General features: G+C 44.3%; 2 protein-coding genes and 1 pseudogene across 2 annotated transcripts in view; 2 read left to right on the top strand and 1 right to left on the bottom strand.

The window, feature by feature from the left end:
- The first annotated feature begins 3,628 nt into the window (after positions 1–3,628).
- Positions 3,629–5,326, top strand: Rpl10a-ps2 (ribosomal protein L10A, pseudogene 2; annotated as a pseudogene).
- A 369-nt stretch (positions 5,327–5,695) lies between these two features.
- Positions 5,696–23,838, top strand: part of Mob3b (MOB kinase activator 3B) — a 191,656-nt gene continuing 173,513 nt past the window's right edge. Inside the window, exon 1 of the mRNA NM_001108970.2 lies at positions 5,696–5,910. The gene's annotated coding sequence lies outside the window, so the exon portion shown is untranslated. The remainder of the gene's footprint in view (positions 5,911–23,838) is intronic.
- On the bottom strand, positions 9,349–11,556 carry Ifnk (interferon kappa). The gene is made up of 2 exons (NM_001107925.1): positions 10,980–11,556; positions 9,349–9,657 (listed from the first exon to the last, which is right to left on the bottom strand). The coding sequence occupies exon 1, from the start codon at positions 11,554–11,556 to the stop codon at positions 10,981–10,983; it is 576 nt and encodes a 191-aa protein (NP_001101395.1). The 3' UTR covers positions 9,349–9,657; position 10,980.

Raw genomic sequence — 23,838 nt, 5'->3', positions numbered from 1 at the left:
ACAAGCCTGTCATTCGCATAAGGTTGGAAATGATAGAGACTTATCATGTGCTGACTGGGAAAAAATTAAAATTTATTTAATCTGCAACCAATGATTTGAAAATGCTCTTTTTTGTTGTTGAGTTACCGAAGATGGCATCCCGAGAGACATCGAGGGTTCTGGCTTCAGTGAGTCTCAAAGATGGATTAGAGCATCTTAACCTTCATGAGGGAGGGCCTCCAAGTCCTGAGAAGACCAGCTGGTGGCAATTCTTGAGCACTAATCCAGGGGCAGGCACTTGCTGAGCATGTGCATCTCTGATTCACCCATGCAGCTACTTGCATGACCATCCCGATTTACAATTTCAGGTCACCGAGATTCAGCCAGGTCTGACTCAAAACTCTGGGCCCCTGGCTCTGGAAGGTGAACTCTAAGTTGCCACACCGCCTTGTCTCTCTAGAATCTTTCAGATGGAGTAAAACTGGTCACTCTCCTGTCCCTGGAAGACCTTGCAATTAAGATTCATGAGTCCTCCCCCTGTATCAAATCCTTTAGTTATAGTCATGCAAACATAGAGAGGACTCTTGGAAGCAGCCTCAAAACTGACCATGTTGGGGCTGGGGATTTAGCTCAGTGGTAGAGCGCTTGCCTAGCAAGCACAAGGTCCTGGGTTCAGTCCCCAGTTCCAAAAAAAAAAAAAAAGAAAAGAGAAAAAAAAACTGACCATGTTGTAAATTTGAACAAATATGCATTTGTGGCATTGTCACACCTTAAGACACATGGAGCAACTATGGGCATTAGCACAGGACTCAGCATTCCAATCTTACTAGTGGTGTAGTCTTAGGCAAGTTACTTCCTCCATGAAAGGGAAATGATAGAACTCAGGCTTGTTATTCTGGCTTGCCTTCTGTGTTGCTGTGATAAATGCCATGGCCAAAATCAACTTGGAGAGGAAAGGATTTACACTTTCCGTTCCTAGTCCATCACTGAAGTTAAGACAGGATCAAGCAGGAACTAAAGAAGAAACCATGGAGGAATGAGGCTTACTAGCTCATTTACCGAGCTAGCTTTCTTACATGGCTCAGACCCACCTGCCTAGGAATGGTGTTGCCCACAGTGGATGGTGTCTTCCCACATCAGTTACCAGTCAAGACGGTTTCTTACAGACATGGTCACAGGCCAATCTGATCCAGACAATGTTGAGATTTCTTCCCAGTGACTCCAGGTTGTGTCAAGTTGACAATAAAAACAAAAACAAAAAGGAAAACAAAAGCACTTATCCAAAGGTTACTGCCAATAGTTGCTCTTTTCAAACCTTATACATCTAAGGTATCCCACCTTGTGCTCTAAACCCTGAATTATGGACTGAAAAATTACCCCTTTAAAATGTCAAAAGGCTAAAGGTTCTTGTCCCCAATTGGTTTTTGACTGATCAATAAAAATGCCAGTAGCCAATGACTGAGCAAAGGGAGACAGGGCAGGACTCTCAGAGTTGTGTGAGTTAGGACTCAGGGAGGAGACAGAGTGTTGCCATGATGCTTTGGGAGACAAATCAGATTTAGAGCTTGCAAGAGATAAAGCCAACCAGCCATGTGAGATTTTTGGGGAAGTGGCCAATTTGGCCTAGGGTAGCAGGTAGAGGATTAGAAGTACCCAACCACTCACTGAGCTAGATGGCATATTAAAAATAAGCTAATGTGTGCTGTGTGTGTGTGTGTGTGTGTGTGTGTGTGTGTGTGTGTGTGTGTGTGTTTCACTAGAAAATCCAAAGATTCCCTGGCAGGTAGCTGGAAGCACGGCCCACAGGGAGCACAAAGCCATGTAGCTAAAATTACCACTAGAGAACTCCATAACTAGATTCAGAGCATAGTTCAAATTTTTCTGTGTTCCTCCATCTCTGCTTAATTCTAACCACACCTACCATTTCCAAGCTCAGCTCAACTGTCCCATCCCTAAGATCTGTACAACTGTGTCCATTCCATTCAATTCCCATGTTCCAAGCTCCACAGAGAGCAATGATCATCCCCCACCCCCATCCTAACACTTCTCATACTCTTCTTGGTGTTCTCTTGTCGTTCTTACTAGGTTATAAACACCATAAGGACAAGATCTAGGGCTGCCCATTGCCCCAGGAGCAGCAGGGAGATGTGAGGGTTACAACCTTAGCTTAAGTCACAAGGCCATGGTTGTCTATACTGTCTTCTAAATCTTGACCTCAGACAAGTCACCTTCATTTTAAAACCTCTCCTAACTCACCTGTGCTTAGCACATAGGTATCTTGTGGAAAATGAGTGAGATACTCTGTGCAAAGTGCTAAGCAAATATTTGCTACCCTTTTCGGTGCATGGTAGTGATTAGCTATTGCAGTGTTTGCTGTCAAGCAGTCTTTGCACTGATTAATGTAGCAAGTATTTATTGGGTGCTATGTTAGTCTACTTGGGCTGCCATAGCAAAATAACCATAGACCGGGTGGCTGAAACAACATACCAGGACATCACTTCTGGAGGCTGGGATGTCGGAGGCAGAAAACTTGTTTCCTAGTGAGGGGCCTCTTTGAGGCTGGCAGATGGCTACCTTCCTGCTGTGCCCTTGACTAGTGGAGAAAAATTCTCTTTCTCTCTCTTCTCTGCTCTTCGCCACTTCTGCACTGTAATCTTGTTTTCCTTTCTTTAATTGGATATCAGAACCTTACCAGTCCTCACGACGCAGTCCTCAAAGCCTTATCTCTAAATACTCCCACTTGAGAGTTAGGACTTCAACATACGCATTTGGAGGGGACAGGACTCAGTCCATAATGTGGGTCTGCATGTTAAATGAACAGTCTAGGTACACAGCAATGAGCAAGCTAGACAAAAGTCCCTGTTCACATCTCTTCAACCACGGTAAAGTAAATTAGCATTTATAGACACAATAGTGCCCGCCGATTACATGGCATTTGTTTATAACCTGTGGCTATATCATATTACATGCGGAAGGGGAATGGTTGTATTAGTTACAGATGGTATTAAGTTTGCTAAGCAGTTGACCTTCACATGGAGAAACCCATGTACCATCACGTAAGATTATACTTTCTAAGAAAATTTATTATGAGTGCTTATGTTTACAAGTCTGCATGAGTTTATGTGCACCGTGTGCATGCAGGTGCCTGTGGAAGTCACAAGGGATGTTTGATCTTCTGAAACTGGAGTCCGGGGGATAGCGAGCTGCTGGCCGTGGGGAATGGAACCAGCTTCCAGGTCCTCCGCAAGAGCAGCAAGTGCTCCTAACTACTGTACCATCGCTCCAGCCCTGCTCATTTTCTCTCTAGTTACTTTAGCTTTAACTTTCTGGCTTTCTCCCCCATAGAAAACTAATATGGAGTGAACAGAATGGTGATGCATTTCTTTTTTCTTAAAGATTTATTTATTTATTTAGTATATGCATGCACTGTAGCTGTCTTCAGACACACCAGAAGAGGGCATCGGATCCCATTACAGATGGTTGTGAGCCACCATGTGGTTGCTGGGAATTGAACTCAGGACCCCTGGAAGAGCACTCAGTGTCCTTAACCACTGAGCCATCAACTCTCCAGCCCACAGTTTTACAGCTTGGCTTCCACTGCAGGGCAGCCCAGCTTCCCCCACCCCACGCCCCACCCCCCACCCGGAGCTGAGGACTGAACCCAGGGCCTTGCGCTTGCTAGCTCTACCACTAAGCTAAATCCCCAACGGTGATGCATTTCATAGCGAACACTGGAGCAGGGCATCTGAGTAGGGGTGTCGTAGGCAGGGGGATCCATGGGGTTCTGAATCGAGGGACTCTGAATAAAGAGCTAGAGGGAAAGGGTAGTTGTTGAGCCATGATGTGACTGAACAATTCAGAAGACTGTCCCAGACAGAGGGCAAAGCAAGTACTGAGGCCCCAGGCAGGGATTTTCCAAGCATTTGTGTGAGCCAAGAAGGGCATCACATACATAGAGAGATGTTTGTGATAGAAAGGCTAGTAGGGCTTCTTTTCCGGTTTCCGCGGTAGGAGCAGCCATGAGCAGCAAAGTCTCACGGGACACCATGTACGAGGCAGTGCGGGAAGTCCTGAATGGGAACCAGCCCAAGTGCCGCAAATTTCTGGAGACGGTGGAGTTGCATATCAGCCTGAAGAGCTGCGACCCTCAGAAGGACAAACGCTTCTCGGGCACCCGTCAGGCTTAAGCCCACCCCTTGCCCCAAGTTCTTGGTGGGCGTCCTGGGGGATCAGCAGCACTGTGATGAAGCCAAGGCTGTGGATAATCCCCACATGGACGCTTAAGAAGCGTAATAAGAACAAGAAGTTGCTCAAAAAGCTGGCCAAGAAGTGTGATGCCTTTTTGGCCTCTGAGTCTCTGATCAAGCAGATTCCACGTATCCTGGGCCCAGGCCTAAACAAGGCTGGCAAGTTCCCCTCCCTGCTGACACACAATGAAAACATGGTAGCCAAAGTGGATGAGGTGAAATCCACAATCGAGTTCCAGATGAAGAAGGTGCTGTGTCTGGCTGTTGCCGTCGGCCACATGAAGATGACCGATGACGAGCTGATCTACAACATCCACCTGGCTGTCAATTTCTTGGTGTCCTTGCTCAAGAAAAAACATCAAGAGCACCATGGGCAAGGACCAGCATCTGTGTTAGGATGCTCCAATAGACCTCAGTGCTGCCATCTAAAAAGAAAAGGCTAGTAGGAGTGGGGTATGGAAACATATGTATATATCTCCTAAATGCCACCTAATTTATTTCCATCCTTCCAAAAGTGTAGTAGAAATTATGGGACGTAATAGCTAATCAAGTCGTTTGATACTAATGCAATCGGCAGGCATTATATAAGAGAATAAAAGCAGGTAGACAAAATCCACTTCATTTTTTTTCTTTCAGTTCATGTTTGAAGACTCACATCAAGAACTAAGACTACGTCTCATAATCTGGTTTACTCATAATCACCCGGCAAGGTAGTTATGACTTCCAAGGTTTTTTCATGATTTAATGCTACTTTCCAAGGTGTGTCAGGCAGTCCAAGGCACTTTACAACTGGCTGTAATAATACAACATGACCAAAAGCGACTTGAGGAGGAAAGGGTTTATGTGGCTTATGCACATCCACCATAAAGGGAAGTCAGGACAGGAAGTCAAGACAGTTACCTGGAATCAGGAACTGAAGCAGAAGCCACAGGGGAATGCAGCTCACTGGCTTGCTTCTCATAGGGTTTTAACCTTCTGCCTAGGGCCCTGCTGGCTTCCTTCACACAGAATGGAAAAAGAGCGAGCTCCTCCAGCCTTAGCAGCCAGGCTTGCAGATCCAGCTAGGTGCTTTCTTACTACACACCAGGACTACCTGCCCAACACTGGCACCACCCACAGTGGGCTGCCCTCCCCCCCATCATTAATCAAGAAAATGCTGGACAGACTTATTAATAGTCTATCTTATGAGGGTACTCTTTCAATCAAAATTCCCTCCTCCTAGATATATCAAGGTTGTGTCAAGTTGACTAAGATCAACCAGGACAGTATCTTTTCTAGTCTGACATTTTTCTAGCTACACTGAGCAGCAGATCAAGGTTGAGAGACTTAGACTCCTCATTGTCTCAGGCCCTTGTGGAGATTAGAGGATCCTAAAGGCAACACGACTCCTCTTGTCCCGGTGTAGCTGCCTTTCCAGAGAAGGCCGCCAGGGGACTCGGTTCTGAGCCTGTGAGCTGCAGTGGCGCTCGGGCGAGCTGCGCGGCGCGCTGGGTGCATGTGGGGGCCGCATCAGAGCCGTGGCCGCTGCATCTGGAGTCACGCGTGCTGGCTAGAGAGCCCCTCGCGTGAATCTGCAACATCGCTGCTCGGGTTGGAGGAGTTCACTCTTTTTCTCCCGCTCCAGAAGCTGCTGCCGGCGTGAAGGAAGCCAGCAGGGCCCTAGGAAGAAGGTTAAAACCCCACGGTAAGAGATCCTTCCAACAGTGGGGAGGAGGTGCAGTCGCAGCTTCCCGCTCCGTATTGTACCCAGGAGGGCCAAGGTGCGGGGCACACCTAGGGAGGATCAATCCTGCGGACCCCAGTCCTCACCCTGGTCCGCGAGCTTCCGGGGTTGGAGTCTGGTTTAGCCAGAGCGGGCTCCTTGGCTTCTCTCTGCCCCCGGGTATGCATTTCCCGGACTGGAATGTGAGTCCAGTTCCCACCCAGGGGTCTGTGGCTTTGATCTCAAATACACCCCCTCTCTCCCCCTTCAGGGTGCAGATCTCACCCGGAACCCATTCTCAATCTCAGATGCGGGTGGGGTGCGCGTCGGCCTGAAGCGGCGGGAAGAGAAACTTTTACAAAAGTGCGTCTGAGCAGGGGGGACACTCCTGGGCTCCTGGTTCCCAGAGCAGGCTCGGTGTGAAGCTGTGTAGAGAGGGCTACAGCGCACAGTCTTGGTTTGTCCCCCACCCCCCCACCCCCGGTCCTCCGGCTACCGATGCCTCATGAAGCGAGGGTATTAAGAATAAATAAATTTTGCTCAACTTTTGGACCAACAACTGTCAAACATCTGGAATCGTAGTCCCTTCCTTTCCTGCACCAGAGAAGGTGAAAACTAAAATTTTCCCTTCATTTCTCCTCCCCACCACTGGACCCCCCAGGATGGGGTGGTTAGTGGTAAAGAGAGGCTCCCGCCTCCTGGAGCGTGGCAGAGGCTCTACACCACTCCGGTCTCTTTCAGACCCTCTGGAAATCTTCCCCGCAGAGACGGGGCGACCGAGTCATTCTGGTGTAACCGGTGAATGGCCTTTTGTTCCTCTGCGGTTCCACTATTGTTGCGCCTCTAACATCTGGTGGGGCTCTGGCGGGGAAGGAAGTCCCTTTCGCCGCTCGCGGGGCCTTCCACGCCGACCTTTGCGCGGGCTGGGGTCTGGGATCCCCGCTGGGGAAGGACAGAGATCGGGACCCGGCTAGGCCGCCCCACCCGGGGCTTGCGGTTAGAGGGCGGAGGGAAAGTTGTTCCTAAGCCCGCCTCCTAGGCTGCTTGTGGCCCAAGGCGCATTTCTCAGATCTTATCCCTAGCTAATCTGAGACGAGGGAGTAGAGGCAGAGTTCTCAAAAGCCAGGAGCTCTGCGAGCGGGTCCAAAGGACTTCCAGAGGCGAGCTAAACGCGTGTGGAGGGCCCACGACCCGGGCGATGGCCGGGGACAGGGCACCTGGTCTCTACGGAAAGTTCAGGGGTTGAAGATTCTCAAGGGATGAGGGTCAGGCCATTGACCACAGAAGAGTGGAGACGAAAGCTAACCTGGGAAGGTTAAAGATTGCCTGGAAATAGTGGTGTCGTGACTAGCTGTGAAGTGTTCGTGGCTTCTGACTTCACCTAAGGCTCCAACTTTAAGACCCAAATTTCTCCCAGCGCTGCAGAAAAATCAGGCCATGACTAAGCAGTCCAAATGGCCGATGCGACCAGAGCACTGCTCTGGTTTTCATCCGAGAACAGGTGGTTTGGGGTAGCCCCTATTTCTCCAGAGGGGGGCGCCTGTTAGGCTGTAGGAGGTCGGGTTTCCCGGAATAAGTTAGGCGCTTCCATCTAAAGCAGTTAGCATTGTGTGGGTTACTTATTAAGCAATATTGGCAAGAGCAAAGTCACCTCCCAAAGCCGGCAGGCACCAGAATGGTTTCCCGAGGGTCGACTAGAGGAAGTTTGATCATACACACCTATTGGAACCTGTGCCTCTTGCCAGCCTTGTAGATGTTGCCTTTGCCACTTTTTCCTGTGGAATTCTCAACCTTAGACTGTCTGGGAGATACGGAAACATTCTCCCCGCTCCGGGCTGCTAAATGTTGACACTCGCCCTCTCCCACTCAGGTGAGAAAGAGGCTTATATGGAGTCACCTGTGACCTATGTTCCTCTCCAACACTCCACCCTGCTAGGGCCTCAGCGTGTTAAGTAAGTGCTCTTAAATCCCAACCATCCTTCAGATAGTTTAAGTTCTGGGCTCTGCACAGGTCTGGTTTGCCCTTAAACTTAAAAGTGCTTTGAGAGATTGTTAACTCAAGAGAGGATATATAGAGAAACTTTCCCCCACGATTTCTAGATCTTGCCGGTGGGATCCTGAAAAGAAAAAAACAGCAAATTCTCTGAAGTGGTCAACCCACTCTAATGATAAAGGCCCACAAGTTGGGATTTCTTTGAAATGTAACAGTACCAGCAAAGTAACAAACTGACCTGCTTAACGAAGTACTGCTTAGGTTCTGTTTGCTCAGGGAGCACCAGAAGGCATCATTAAAGTTAAAGTCAGGCCTTGGCCCAGCCAAGAAGGAAAACACAATCATTGTAGAGGAAAATAAGGGCATTCATTTTTTTTTTTTAATTTTGGAACTAAAAGACTTATCCAGAAAAATTATTGTAGGAAAAATAGAAAAGTCATAGTTAAAACGTTAAAAACTCTCTCTTTCTTATCCAATTATTTCCCTGGAATATTTAATTTCTGGAGGCATGGTAGGTTTGATACATTTTTTATAATATTGAAGACTGTAAGGTTGTCCGTAGTAAACACATGCCAGTGGGTATGAGAGAACCTACATTGTAGCCTAAGTGTTATCATTGTTTTTCCATTTCTGTGGTGTTAATGGGAGAGGAATGTTTTGCTGTTGCCTTACTTAGCACTTTTTAGAAATCAAAAGTGAGAATAAACATTTTTATTTTGTCCATTAACATTTCTGTGTTATGTTCTTTTTGGAGGGATGGGTCTCTGGTTTGTTTTTGTTTTTGTTTTTGTTTTTTAAACATTTATTTATTTATTATATTATATAAGTACACTGTAGCTGTCTTCAGACACACCAGAAGAGGGCATCAGGTCTCATTACAGATGGTTGTGAGCCACCATATGGTTGCTGGGATTTGAACTCAGGACCTCTGGAAGAGCAGACAGTGCTCTTAACCACTGAGCCATCTCTCCAGCCCTGTTTTTGTTTTTTTAAGATGTACTCTATAAAGAGAGTGTGGTTGTGACTTCTGTCAAAGTATCTGTCTTGATTAGAAAATGTTTAGCTTTTTTGGCTAGTTCTTTCTTCTTTTCTCCATGTCCTTCTCTCCTTGAAGTTTTGGGGATCAATTTCAGGGCCTCATACAGCCTTATACATGTGCTCCACCACGGAACTGCACTCCCACCCCACTTAGCCAGTTCCCTTCCCTTGCATAGAGCAAACACGGGGCAGGGCAGCAGCCATAATTCACGACAGTAACTGCTGTCATCTCAACAGAGCACATTGAGGTCAGGTGAAGGTGTCAGAGTAATGAATGGGAAATGCTGTGTCTGCTGCTTTGCAGTCACATATCCAGCCTCCGTCCGTCCCCACTGCCACCATCCCAATCCAAAACAACCTAATTAATGAGCTTTTTATTTTTATCTAATAGATTATATTCACTCATTTTAGTGACTGTTGTTTTTTTTTGTTTTATTTTTTTTGCTAGTAACGTCAATGCCATAATCCATAAGTTGTTTTTTTGACAAGTTGACATTTCTGCTAGCTTTTCCACTGAAATTTTTCTTTTGCTTAACATAAGACTTCCTTTGACTGTACTGCCTTGAACCCTGACCTTGAAAAGTCTTGCGTCCGAAGTGTGTAGCAGCAGACTCGCAATAGCCTTAGAATCAAGCGTTCTTGGGGACATTTGAGCAGTCACAACTTCTATCTAAGTTCTTGCTTGAAGCTGGATGATTCTGAAATATGACGCGGGAGTGGGGGGGGAGAAGATTCAGTTAGTTAGGTGCTGAGTAAAAACAGAGGAGGTAACCTGGATACAAAGTGACCTTAGAAAGATAAAAGTGATGAGGTCCCGGTATTATTGGAGTGCCTAATTTTCTTAAATGACAGTATATAGCTTTCCAATCAGAAAAATTGGACATGAAAGTAGAATTCCCCCCCCCCCAGTAGGGCTTTAGACATTGGCTTTAGGTGCACACACATAGAAAACCACCTACGAGAGACTGTCACTAATTTCTCCAACATTTTCCATGCCCTCCCCTCACCCCACTGCAGATCTGACAATCCAGTCCAAGTGCCTTCTGCATCTTAGACAAGTACAGCTATCACTGAGCTGCATCTGTTGCCCTAACTATACCTTTAGATATAGAAACCACATCAAGGGCTGGAGAGATCAGTGGTTAATCAGTGGTTAAGAGCACTGATTGCTCTTGGTCCAGAGGTCCTGAGTTCAAATCCCAGCAACCACATGGTGGCTCACATCCATCTGTAATGGGATCTGATGCCCTCTTCTGGTGTGTCTGATGACAGCTACAGTGTACTTATATATAATAAATACATCTTAAAAAAAAAAAGAAACTATATCAAATACTCCAGGCATGATACATGAGCTACATTAGAGTTACAGGCTCTTAGGTGTTAAGGAGGAGCTTAATGGTCACCTGATTCTACTATGCGTCTGTCCAAGTTTCACTATGGACCTTGACTTTTAAAGCAATGACTTACTATTCTTTAAAAAAACCAAACTGACAAACGAGCTCAACATTTTTTTTCCTCTAGAAAAAAGATGGCTACCAAAAGAAGAGAGAAACATTTGGATTCTATAGATTAGATATAGACTGTTAATGTGGTGAACTTTAATAGAATGAACAATCTTGGCAGCCAGAGAGATGATTTGTTGAAACCTTCTCTCCCCCCTGTCTTTTAACTTTCCCCGCCTTGGTAACTTTCTTGAATGGTAGAGGAAAGCCAATAGAAAATGGTCAGAGGAAGGTGTTAAGGTCAGAGAAGATGGAAAGGGAACCTTATTCCTTTCAATCTGTGTCCAGTACTGCATCAGAAATGTCCCGGGGTCACCCAGGCGCTGAGTAACATGGCCAGCATTGAGTCTTCTTAAAGAGACGAATGTCCTTGATGTACAAAGGTCAAGCCTCAGAGACAGTAAACATTACACGAAGGACGAGTCTAACTTAGGACACTGCCCCATCATACACACAGCACAGCCATGCTTAAGAAGAAGAAAGAAACTGTGGAGGGAGATGTAATTCTGAAAATATACCTCAATTCATGTTGAGTAGTTTGTAAAATATACTGAAACATCTTCTTATTTCCACCACGACAATCTTCCAGGCACAGAAACTGTATTTCTTATTTACCAGGAACTTTCTGATTCTGAAGAAATACTTGTTCAATTCCAGGTAGACTGCCTTGAAGCCCTCTGAGTGAGGATGTTGTGATGTACTGTCCTCCTCCGTGTTCTTGTTCTCCTCGTCTACCATGCACTCTCGAGCTTGCTGCACTTGTTTGAAAAGTCCCGATCTGATACGTTCCAAGCGTTCCTCTGTCGCCAGGGAGATGGAGTCTTTAAGACTGAAAATAATTAGCGCCAGAGAAGATATATGATAGGTGACTGCCTTTATGTCCTTTTTCACATGCTGGACGTACAGCAGAATCTCTTGAGGAAACTCAAAATCCGTGATATCTTTTAGACATCTTAAGGGAAAGGTGGTCCTGATGCTGCTCAGAAGTTTCATGTTTTCCAAGATGGTATGATCCAGATACACACAGTTCTGAGACTGGATGGGTGAAATGTATAGAGCCACGAGGGCCACCAGCCATAAATACTTCAGTGTCATCTCAGCCTTGGTGCTCAGTATTTCTTCCAAAGGAAAAATATCTACAACACCCAGGACCGATAGTGATGTGTTAGCTCCTCTTTCATGGTCTTATATACCTGTATATCTTCAGTGGGAGGTGTTTCCTTACTTAGATTCCTTTGCCTCCAGGCATTTTTTTTTCTTTTTAAGTGAGTAAAGTATTACTTTAGGTTCCCAGGTGACCCATCCCAGGACTAAGACTCGTAGTAATAAAACTGACACACGGGCTGGGGATGTGCTTAGCTGTAAAATGTTTGTCAAGCACATGCAAGCCTCCAAGTTCAGTTCCCAACACTGGGGAAAAAAATCATTCAACTCATATCAAAGACATAATGATTCTGTATATATATATATATATATATATATATATATATGATTTTGTAGTCAAATTTCTATCGTAATTGAATTAGTCATTAACCAAATGACTGTGATTACTCATGACTAGGTCACTAGCAATAACATAATTTATTTAGTTTTCTCCAGTCTTGACAAATTAAGCTTCTTTGTCTAGAACTATCTTTCTCCCTTTCTTTCTTTCTTTCTTTCTTTCTTTCTTTCTTTCTTTCTTTCTTTCTTTCTTTTTTCCTTTTGTGTGTGATGTGTTGTTGTTGTTGTTGTATTTGTTGTTTTCTTAACTCTTCTGGATCTCAAAGAGAACGATGAGCCTAGTTTGTCAACTTAGCATAGCTTTAGCAAGTGCAGGGTGAAGCTGGTGTGGTTTTCTTTTGACCCTGGAGGTTAATACTTCACAGCTATTCTTTCCTTTCATTAGACTTATCTCCGGGTCACCTTTCATGTTCCTAAATCTTAGCAGTCCTCTGCTGGGTTGTATATTTAAGTAATTTTTCTCCTTGATTAGTTTCTCTATTGGAGTTTCATGCAGTTTCTTTTTTATACAGTTTAGATATAGATTTAGATTAGATATAGTACTTAAAAAACATTTACCTCATTGTTTTTCCATACTGGGTCGTTCTGGAATCTGTGATGTATTTTGTTCTTCACCCATAAGGCATTTGGGTAGAAGGTCACCCATTTCAGCCAGCTAAATCATACCTAGGTTGCTATGACGACGCTAGCATGGTTGTCTACCATAGATGATGCTATAATAATTTTTGGATATTGGTCTTATCAAATGGATTCCTTTTTTTTAAAAAAAAAGTAAATTAGCATGACTTTCAAAGACCTGAGTTTATTGTTAATAAGTTATTGTTAATAAGAAAGGAAATCAATGGATTTCAAATGGTATTTTATTGACGAGTTAGTCATGCAACAATAGCAGACTATGATTGAAAATTAGACTTAAAAATTCTTCCTAATCATTTGGTTGCCTCAAAAGCTGATTGTGAGCGGCTTTCTTAAACTCTGGGTTATTATGGGCTAGCTTCTTGAAAACGGGAAATATTGCAAATACTCCTGTATACTTAATCTCCATAAAATTCTACTCTCACAGTTTCTCTGCCTGGCTGATTGTCAAAAACAAAATCGGGAAAGGAGTCTCTTTTATATGAGATTATACCTTGATTTCGATCATTTGATTGACACAGGTGACAAAATGGCGACTCTGAGCAAAATCTTTCACCATGTGCATAAGCATGGTCTTTGACTCAGTAATCCTGACTCTTAGAGCGTCTCCAGCCTGTCACCCAAAGAACAATAATAGCATGAAAGATTTGAAAGACAAGGCCATAAGCATTCATTCGGTCTAGTAAAGCCTCTGTGCAAGATTTCTGCACAAGCATTAAAACTTATGTGTGGGGGGGCTGGAGAGATGGCTCAGTGATTAAGAGTGCTGACTGCTCTTCCAGAGGTCCTGAGTTCAAATCCCAGCAACCACATGGTGGCTCACAACCATCTGTAATGGGATCTGATGCCCTCTTCTGGTGTGTCTGAAGATAGCTACAGTGTACTTATATATAATAAATAAATAAACCTTTAAACAAAACAAACAAAAAAAAGCATTTAAAAAAAATAAAGAGGGGCTGGAGAGATGGCTCAGTGGTTGAGAGCACCGACTGCTCTTCCCGAGGTCCTGAGTTCAAATCCCAGCAACCACATGGTGGCTCACAACCATCTGTGATGAGATCTGATGCCCTCTTCTGGTGTGTCTGAAGACAGCTACAGTGTGCTCATATATATAATAAATAAATAAAATATTTAAAAAAAATAAAGAAAAAACTTATGTGTGGGAATATATTTGGTTACTTGGCTGACTATATTTTGTTTCTTAAAAGAAGCTTTCTAGGTAAGATGGAGTCCATTTTTGTTAAATGTGGGCATTTGCACAGAAAGAAAAGAATATATATATATATATATTGTGTGTGTACACATATATATGTGTGTGTATACATATATATCCCAAGAGCTTTGAGTCTTATCTCTGGATTGGAAAAATTAGTAATTTTTATTCTCCTATTTTATTAAGTTTTCGGTGGTAAGCAACTGTTTTCTTTCTTAAAAAGTCAAAGACTTTAAGAGAAACTAAAGTTATAAAAGAAGAGTGTTGTATATGTAAAACAGAATCAATAAACTTAAACATCTCCACTTAAAAAGTAAATGTGAATTTCCCTAAGTCTCGGTTCCTGGTCGGATGCCATGAACAATGTAGAATTATGCCGGAGCTAAGTGTACTGATCGCGTAGCTTTTCATACAAGAACACATTCATGCACACCTACAAACATTTGGGATCACACACATGCACCTCCGAGGGCCATGTCTTCTTACACAGCTCATACATACACTTTCTACCTAAGCCTTCCAGGTTGAGGCGTTCCAGTGGAGCTGCCTGCCATTTTGGTCTTTCATGATGCCTTGTCTTCCTTAATTAAATGTTTTTGTAGTAAATGATTGTATGAGCGTTGATCTCTAATTTAAACCATTCCTTTCCAAGCACTCCCGTCCATTCTGCTGAGTGTACTTCCCACTTACAGGACAGTTCAGGCTCCGTGCAGTTGCCTTGCTACCTTAAGACGTTTCTTCTCACAGGTGAAGAAGATTGCAATGGATGAGGTTGTTCCTGTGTTTCCTTTCCACGATGAGTGGCTTTCTTTTTTTTTTTTTTTTTTTTCAGTTACTACTGTACTTTATTGTGTTCAACCAAATCACCATGTTACAAAAATAGCAAGCTGCCATAATAAAAAATAAGGCTCCTCTATCCAGCACCAGATAGCATCATTTTACTTTCAAGCCTAGAAATTGCACACTTGTATTTAAACCACCCGAAGATGAGGATTGAGAGTTCATCTTGGTGGATTTTTCCTTTGATGAATAGGAAGTGTCCTTCCTTATCTTTTTTTTGATGACTTTTAATTGAAAATTGATTTTATTTGATATTAGAATGGCTACTCCAGCTTGCTTCTTCTGACCATTTGCTTGGAAAGTTGTTTTCCAGCCTTTCACTCTGAGGTAGTGTCTGTCTTTGTCTCTGAGGTGTGTTTCCTGTAGGCAGCAGAATGCAGGGTCCTCACTGCGTATCCAGTTTGTTAATCTATGTCTTTTTATTGGGGAGTTGAGGCCATTGATGTTGAGAGATATTAAGGAATAGTGATTATTGCTTCCCGTTATATTCATATTTGGATGTGAGGTTATGTTTGTGTGCTTTCATTCTCTTTGTTTTGTTGCCAAGACGATTAGTTTCTTGCTTCTTCTAGGGTATAGCTTGCCTCCTTATGTTGGGCTTTACCATTTATTATCCTTTGTAGTGCTGGATTTGTAGAAAGATATTGTGTAAATTTGGTTTTGTCATGGAATATCTTGGTTTCTCCATCTATGTTAATTGAAAGTTTTGCAGGATACAGTAACCTGGGCTGGCATTTGTGTTCTCTTAGGGTCTGTATGACATCTGTCCAGGATCTTCTGGCCTTCATAGTTTCTGGCGAAAAGTCTGGTGTGATTCTGATAGGTCTGCCTTTATATGTTACTTGACCTTTTTCCCTTACTGCTTTTAAAATTCTTTCTTTATTTTGTGCGTTTGGCGTTTTGACTATTATGTGACGGGAGGTGTTTCTTTTCTGGTCCAATCTATTTGGAGTTCTGTAGGCTTCTTGTATGCCTATGGGTATCTCTTTTTTTAGATTAGGGAAGTTTTCTTCTATGATTTTGTTGAAGATATTTACTGGTCCTTTGAGCTGGGAGTCTTCACTCTCTTCTATACCTATTATCCTTAGGTTTGATCTTCTCATTGAGTCCTGGATTTCCTGTATGTTTTGGACCAGTATCTTTTTCTGCTTTACATTATCTTTGACAGTTGAGTCAATGATTTCTATGGAATCTTGTGCTCCCGAGATTCTCTCTTCCATCTCTTGTATTCTGTTGGTGAAGCTTGTATCTACAGCTCCTTGTCTTTTCTTTTGATTTTCTATGTCCAGGGTTGTTTCCATGTGTTCTTTCTTGATTGCTTCTATTTCCATTTTTAATTCCTTCAACTGTTTGATTGTGTTTTCCTGGAATTCTTTCAGGGATTTTTGTGTCTCCTCTCTATGGGTTTCTACTTGTTTATTTATGTTTTCCTGGAATTCTTTCAGGCATTTTTGCGATTCCTCTCTGTAGGCTTCTACTTGTTCTCTAAGGGAGTTCTTTATGTCTTTCTTGAAGTCCTCCAGCATCATGATCAAATATGATTTTGAAACTAGCTCTTGCTTTTCTGGTGTGTTTGGATATTCCATGTTTATTTTGGTGGGAGAATTGGGCTCCGATGATGCCATGTAGTCTTGGTTTCTGTTGCTTGGGTTCCTTCGCTTGCCTCTCGCCATCAGATTATCTCTAGTGTTACTTTGTTCTGCTATTTCTGACAGTGGCTAGACTGTCCTATAAGCCTGTGTGTCAGGAGTGCTGTAGACCTGTTTTCCTGTTTTCTTTCAGCCAGTTATGGGGACAGAGTGTTCTGCTTTCAGGCATGTAGTTTTTCCTATCTACAGGTCTTCAGCTGTTCCTGTGGGCCTGTGTCTTGAGTTCACCAGGCAGGTTTCTTGCAGGGGAAAAGTTGGTCCTACCTGTGGTTCCAAGGCTCAAGTTTGCTCGTGGGGTACTGCCTAAGTCCTCTCCGCGGCGGCAGCAACCGGGAAGATCTGCGCAGCTCTTTCCGGGAGCCTCCGTGCACCAGGGTTCCAGATGGTGTTTGGTGTTTTCCTCTGGCGTCTGGACGTGCGCAGAGTGCAGTCTCTTCTGGCCTCCCAGGCGCGCCCGCCTCTCTGAAGGTTCAGCTCTCCCTCCCACGGGATTTGGGTGCAGAGAACTGTTTATCCGGTCTGTTTCCTTCAGGTTCCGGCGGTGTCTCAGGCGCAGGGATCCTGCCGCTCCTGGGCCCTCCCCTACGGGAACCCAGAGGCCTTATACAGTTGCCTCTTAGGCCAGGGATGTGGGCAGGGGTGGGCAGTGTTGGTGGTCTCCTCCGCTCTGCAGCCTCAGGAGTGCCCACCTGACCAGGCAGTGAGGTCTCTCTCCCACGGGGTTTGGGAGCAGAGAGCTGCTGCGGGCCGGGATCCATGGGTGATGAGTGGCTTTCTTATTAGAGAAGCTCACAGTCCGCTAATCTTCTCCTTTGCTCATAGCTTATTTATCAACACTTCCTTCTAAGTGTTTGTCACCTATGACTCATGACCCAGGTCCTGTAGAAGGAGGAATACAATGTACTACTTGATGTCAAGGAACTTAAAATTACAGACTTGTAATTGTGGGTGGGCCTCAGTCTCCAGGTGCTTTAAAATAGTAATTTGTGCTAATACTGACAGTATTCGTGACAAAGGAGGCGAGGTAGTTGGCATGCATGGTCGCCTCTCTCTGGCCGTTAGCACTGCCTGATTTAGCTAATAAATCTACATCCATTGACCTCAGACCCAAATTTAACTTGCTCTCTTTATCTGACCTGGCAATCTCACTGACCGTGAGAGCTCCCCCTGATCTCTGATGGAGTCAAAGAGGGCACTCCCTCTTCTAGAAGCTTTTCCTTCGCCTTCCCGCCATCTCCTGAGAGTGGCATTCAGCTTCATTTCTCAATGCTGGCATCGCTTATGGACAGATACAAAGAGGATGCAGGTGAACACACACGCATACACTCACATCTACTTACACAGCTCATAGACTTTCTACCTAAGTAATTGCCGGTTACTCTAACTAGAAACATTATTGGATCATTTCTTACTTGTTTAGGCCATCCGAATCTACCTCAGAATCCTGACATTGAGAAAACATTTCCCTTTTCTTACACACATCTGTCTCAGCTGTCTGTCATTAGCAGGATGTGCATTGATATACGGGCTCATGCCCATGCTACTTATTTCCTACCATGCTCCGAGGTAGTTTACATGCGTGTAGTGTTGTTTTCATTAGAACGGACACAATCAACAGGGGCTACCCTGTAATCAGATAACGTGTGCAGTCCCCGAAGATTCTAAAGCTAACACTAATGAGCAAACTGGAATTTATCTGACAAAATGGAGACAAACTAGTTTGTATTTACCTCAGTAGCACATGGGATTGACAGCGAAGATTTCTTGCATCCTATGAAAGAACAAGTTTCCGGTCCTGGTAACTTGTTGGCCATCTTTGTTACCCCCTTAGGTCAGAGTGGGTCTTTTCAGTTGTGCTGTTTTAGAGGTAACTTAAGCCCAAAGGCAGTGTGTTTCCTTAACACTGAGACCTGGCTTTGCAGTGTGGCCATACCAGAGCAGCCCTAAGAGCTCTGCCAGATCGTCGCCATTGCTTCCCTTCCTGGTTAGCTCCTCACAGGATCCTCTGTCCCCTCCTGATTGTGTCCTTACCCAAGTGTAAGGGATCAACAACTAGACCAGTCATGATGTTGGCACATTCAGTTCCCCTTCAGGGAAGGCGAGGCCAGAAAGCAAAGGCCACCTCTCAGCTGGCGTTTCATCATGCTCCCCCTTCCCCATGGCAGCAGTAGTTATCAGTCTGCTTGGTGGCCTTTTTGATGTCTTCCTCCTGTCAAAACACAGATCCAGGATGGCAGGTACACCAGTGGGTTTGTTGGTTGCTGCCCTTTAGAGCAGCCTGTAGAAACCACAGAAACTGTGAGCTCCGGACCTCTACAGACGGTGAAAGGAGACCTTGTGTTTCTTAAATCACTAAAACAGGGGTTGGGGATTTAGCTGAGTGGTAGAGTGCTTGCCTAGGAAGCGCAAGGCCTTGGGTTTGGTCCCCAGCTCCGAAAAAAAGAACCAAAAAAAAAAAAAAATCACTAAAACAGGCTTATCAATATTGTGATGGCGTTGACATTTTATCTTTGGTTTCCCTGTTTTTCTTTTCTTTTTTTTTTTCTTGGTTCTTTTTTTTTTCGGAGCTGGGGACCGAACCCAGGGCCTTGCGCTTCCTAGGTAAGCGCTCTACCACTGAGCTAAATCCCCAGCCCCCTGACATTTTATCTTTGGAAGTCTGCCTCTAGAACTATATGATTTTTATCTACAGGGTAATGGTTTTCAAAATATAGGTTGAAAGTTCTTCACGAAGATGAGACCCAGAAGAGATAGTTCACCAGGTCTGACCTGCGGTAGATCTCAGCACCTTGTATGGCACCTGACACATAGTAAATGCCCAGTTACTATCTGTTGGGTGACTAAGTAAAGATAGCAAAGCCGTGTCCTGATGATCGGGTGTTAGGCCTTGGTTTCCTCTTTACTCAGGGTTGGGGAGGAGAAGTTGTTGTTGTGAGTAATTGAGGAATTCACAGAATGATAGAAGGCAACCCAAGTGTCTATTGCTATTTTTGATGCTTCTTCTTTGAACAGCCCAAGGCCAATTAAGTCATAAGCACTTTTGTTAACTCCGGTGATATCTTGGGTTCATATTTTTGGGTTGATTCATGTCTTACTCTTCAGACTAGAAATGTGACTTCCACGGTCTTGTAATCATGACACCAACTGTTTGTGGAATAAAAGCAGGCGTGGGATTTCCTATGTTTCTATGTTTCTCAAGTCTGCTCGGATAGCAACTTGTATGAGCAAAGCGCAAAAGACCTTTCCCCCAGTTCTCCAAGTCTTTGTATTAGCGTTAGCAGTAGGGATCGTTTATCCTATCACCTGGGAGGCTCTTTAGACTTATCAACACCAGTTCCCTTTTTGCAGCTTTGCCGAAGACTACTCGTTATTACAACTTCCTGCACAAAAAACGATCTGAATGTTTAAAAACGAGCCTTAACAAAAGAAATTTATCACGGTTGGATTCCTGTATAATTAAATACACATGCACCGTTGAGGAAGACTCTGTTGACTTAGGGGTTGTCACAATAGCTTCCATTTACCTCTTCACTCTCCTGTTGTCTTTTCTGGGGCATTTTGCCCTGGAGTGGTAGTAAGACTTTCAGAGGACTGTGGTGAAATGTCACCTACCAGGTGGTGGGTCCCGGCGGATGAGGGCGTACATCGGAGTGTGCTGGTAGTTGAGGAGAACCACCGACGACGACAACGACGACGGTAGAGTGAGTAACAGATGAGACAGAATGATTCTTGGTCCACAGACGAGGCACTATCCTCTCTTAATCACGGTTGGCTTGCTTGTGGTCACGTTTCTTGCCGTTAGTGAAGAGCAGAGAACAGGCGTTGTAGAAAACCTTCAGATCGGTAAAGGCCTGACTCATCTGATGCAAATCACACAACTCCTTATTTCCATTGCAGTGAAACTGGGAGTAGTGTCTGGGGATGATCTGGTCCCAGCAAAGAGTGAGGAAGGGAGCCTTTTCTTCCTGTCAACACTGACCTGAAGTAGCCTTGAAGTACAGACTCTCTTAGACATGGAATATATCAACGGAGGGGGAATTTAGACATAAACCATCGAGGCGGAAGGGGGTGAAGCGACTGGCTTAAGGTCACAGAGCTATTGAGGGGTCAAGTGGGGCTGAGTCAAGCCATCTTCACCTCGACTTTTTCAACCTAAGTTTCCCATGGTTCTGTGAAAAGCTCCTTCCCTTCTGCCTCTGGACATAGGGGCATCCCTCCCATGGGTAAACAAATGATTACCCAGGTTATCCCTGTTACAACCCAAGCTCCTTTGACTGTCACACGGGTATTCTCCATTCTGGGAAGAAACCTTTTCTTAATAGAAGCTGAATTAGGCCTAAGACGCCCACTGTTCTAGAAACTTATTTTGAATTGTACAAATTAAGACTCCCATTTCCCAGACTACGGGACCTGATGATGTCAACTTTATGAGAAACAACACAAACATCAGTTTAGGCCCAAGGTCTGAAAGAAATGGCTTAAAGGGGTGGCCTGAGAAATGCCAGACTTCATTCCATACGTGGAATTCACTTATTTGCTTTTTTTTTCTTTTTTTCCTTATTGTATGAAAGTATAACACCAGATACATCAAGTTACATATACATGTATTTCATTATGCTTGCCTTATGCATTGAGCACATAGCATACATAAATGTTTAATGGGTGGATGAGTATATTATAGTATTTTAACTCAAGTATATGTTAAATTAAACCCCAGATCATTCTAATAGCTACATTACCATCCGAACCGTGTGACTCTGAGTAAATCACCAGAACTGTGTGCGTTGTAACAAGGGAGTGGTGAGTGTTTGCTAGAGGAAAGTATGCCCACATTAGCTATGGTGCTCACAGTCTGATAACGGAAGCAGAGAGATTGTCTTTCCATGTAATCTGTACAGGTATTAACAGTAATAGAAGATTCCAATAATTTAGCAATTACTAAGCCCTAACATTTTACTGTCTTGTTTGCTTGTTTTCTACTTTAGTTGGTGGTGGTCCTGGGAACCTAACCTGGGGCTTTGTGCTTCCTAGGCAGGCACTCAACCACTGAGCTATAGCCCCGGCTCTTTACCCAGTTTTTTAAAAAATTGTCACAGCCATTATACAACTTAGGTCTATTGCCCTCAATTTAAAAGGACGAAAATGGGAGATTTGAAATGCTGAGCAAAGGACCCAAGGTCACAGGAGCAGAAACCCACCCACCAAACCAGAGAAAAGTAATTAAGGGGAGCTGGAGAGATGGCTCAGTGGTTAAGAGCACTGGCTGCCCTTTCTAGAGGACCCAGGTTCAATTCCCAGCACCAACATGACAGCTTACAACTATTTGTAACTACAGTTCCAGGGGATCTGACACCTCACACAGACAGACATGTAGGCAAAGCCTCAATGAATATAAAAATAACAAATAAATAGTTTTTAAAAAGTAATTAAAGAAACCAGATTTGAGGGAAAATAAGAGGATGTCTAGGATATAACCAGAATACATGAGCACACGAGCCACGGTGTCCAATGCCAATTATTGCAGAGTTCGAAATTTGTCCCTGGACTTTCCAAAACAAAGAGAAAATATAACATAATCTGTTAAAATGTTCACAGTATCTCAAATGAAAAGAAGCAGCAAGCCTGTGCTCAGTAGAAGCCAAAACTTTCCCCTGGTGCGGCTTTCTGGCAGGAATGTTCCCTGAGGCCTTCCAGAGAGCACGCTGGAGCTGGTCCTTGAACCTTTGCTCTGTGCAGACTGGTGTCTCTGCCAGCTCCCCAGCAGACACTGTACAGGGCCTCAGTGCTTCCTCTCATGTTCGGCTGTAGAAGAGAGCTCAGCAGTTGGCTAGGCCAGGGAAGCATTTTTTCCTCATCTGAAGTAGGGAAAAGTGCACTCACACCCTGGCACGCTCAGGGCACTTAGTGTGCAGAGACTACCCTTCCATTTCCAGAGCCCGATCCAAGCCTGCGTTTCCCATTAGAGGCACCAGGGACTGTGGAGGAAATAGTTTGTAGGCACCAGTCTCTACCATTTAGTCAGACCTAGAAAACAGGCTACTCTGTCAGTGACCTGGAGGACCATAAACAGAGCTGAAATGCATCCTGGACTTCCATGTCACCTTGGGTTTGATGTGAATACTGCCTTCTAAGGGAGTTCCATTGTGCAACAATCTCTCTCTCTCTCTCTCTCTCTCTCTCTCTCTCTCTCTCTCTCTCTCTCTCTCATAGTTTTGGTTGTGAGCCTAGCCTTTAACAGCTGAGCCATCTCTCCAACCCTGTCCTCTTTCTCTCCCTCCCTTTCTCCTTCTCTCCCTCCTACTCCCTCTCTCTCTCAGAGTTTCTTTACAAGTTGCATGCCTTAAAGTTTAAAGTCAGGGGCTGGAGAGATGGCTCAGTGGCTAGGGGTACTGTCTGCTCTTCCAGTGGTTCTGAGTTCAATTCCCAGCCCACATGGTAGCTCACAACCATCTGTAATGGGATCCAATGCCCTCTTCCATTCTGTCTGAAAAATACTCACATACATAAAATAAATAAATCTTTTTCTTTTTAAAGTTCAAAGTTAAGGCAACTTCATGTCTCCAAATACTACAACTAATTAAATTTTGACACACATCTCCAGATTACCAAATTTGTATTTTTGTTGTTGTTGTTGTTAAGAGTAAAACTCAGAAAAAAAAGAAAAAGGAATAAAACTCGGTGTGCAAAGGGCCATATGAATGGCTTCAGACATTTTCTGTTCCCAGGCGACATGCCATTCAGTTGGGCTTTCCCTGTTCAGCCAGACAGGGCAGTGACAGTCATTGCTAAATAGGGTGATACAGCTTTTCCTGGATTATCTCATGTGCTAGGTCATCAAGGTTGAAAATATGTATCGCACGCATATCATTTATCCATCGATCCTTCTCTGAGAGTGTTGAAGGGGAAAGGGTGCTGGCCGAAGGCTCATGTCATCATGCATACCCCGGATGTTAAACTGTAAGGATAACATACGGCTTTATAAATTTTATGAATGAACTCAGCAGGGTAAGAGGATAACCGGGTGAAGAATGGGTAATCTGAGGACCAAAGAGATACGTGCTAGCCATGGAGAGAGCTGAAAGGAAAGCATGTGGGGCAAGGAGGACAGGAAGCTTAAATACATCGGGGAAAGAAGTTGGGATATTTGAAGAAAGGAGAGAAGATGAGGTGGGGGGAGGAAGGAAATGGAGCAGGTACCAGGATGGGTTCTGTTGTGTGGGGCATGGCAGGCCAAACGCAGTTCATGTTTTTCTGTAAGACTGATGAAAATACGTGGAAGGAATTCTGAGCAGGAGACCTGAGCAGGCATGGCGTGGAAAGCATTTTAGAGAGATAATTTGGGGGGCTGAGTGAGGATACTTGTGAGCAGATGTGGGAGAGAGGATGGTTAACTGAACAGATGTGGCGCCAGGTGAGCTCCCAGGGGTTCAGGTAAAGGTAGGAGCAGTGGTGGAAAGAGAAAGGCTTGAGGAGTATTTTCAGTAAGTTGCCACTGATGTATTTGGTCCAAGCAACTTCTGTGATCACCAGAAGGGC

The sequence above is a fragment of the Rattus norvegicus genome, chromosome 5 (genome assembly GCF_036323735.1).
Source record: "Rattus norvegicus strain BN/NHsdMcwi chromosome 5, GRCr8, whole genome shotgun sequence".
NCBI classification, from domain to species: Eukaryota; Metazoa; Chordata; class Mammalia; order Rodentia; family Muridae; genus Rattus; species Rattus norvegicus.
Note: the sequence above shows the minus strand (reverse complement) of the source record. Positions and strands in the feature narration are given on the sequence as shown.

Bases quoted from the DNA above. Each gene is read 5' to 3' on its own strand.
- Ifnk (NM_001107925.1), bottom strand. From the start codon at position 11,556: ATGACACTGAAGTATTTATGGCTGGTGGCCCTCGTGGCTCTATACATT.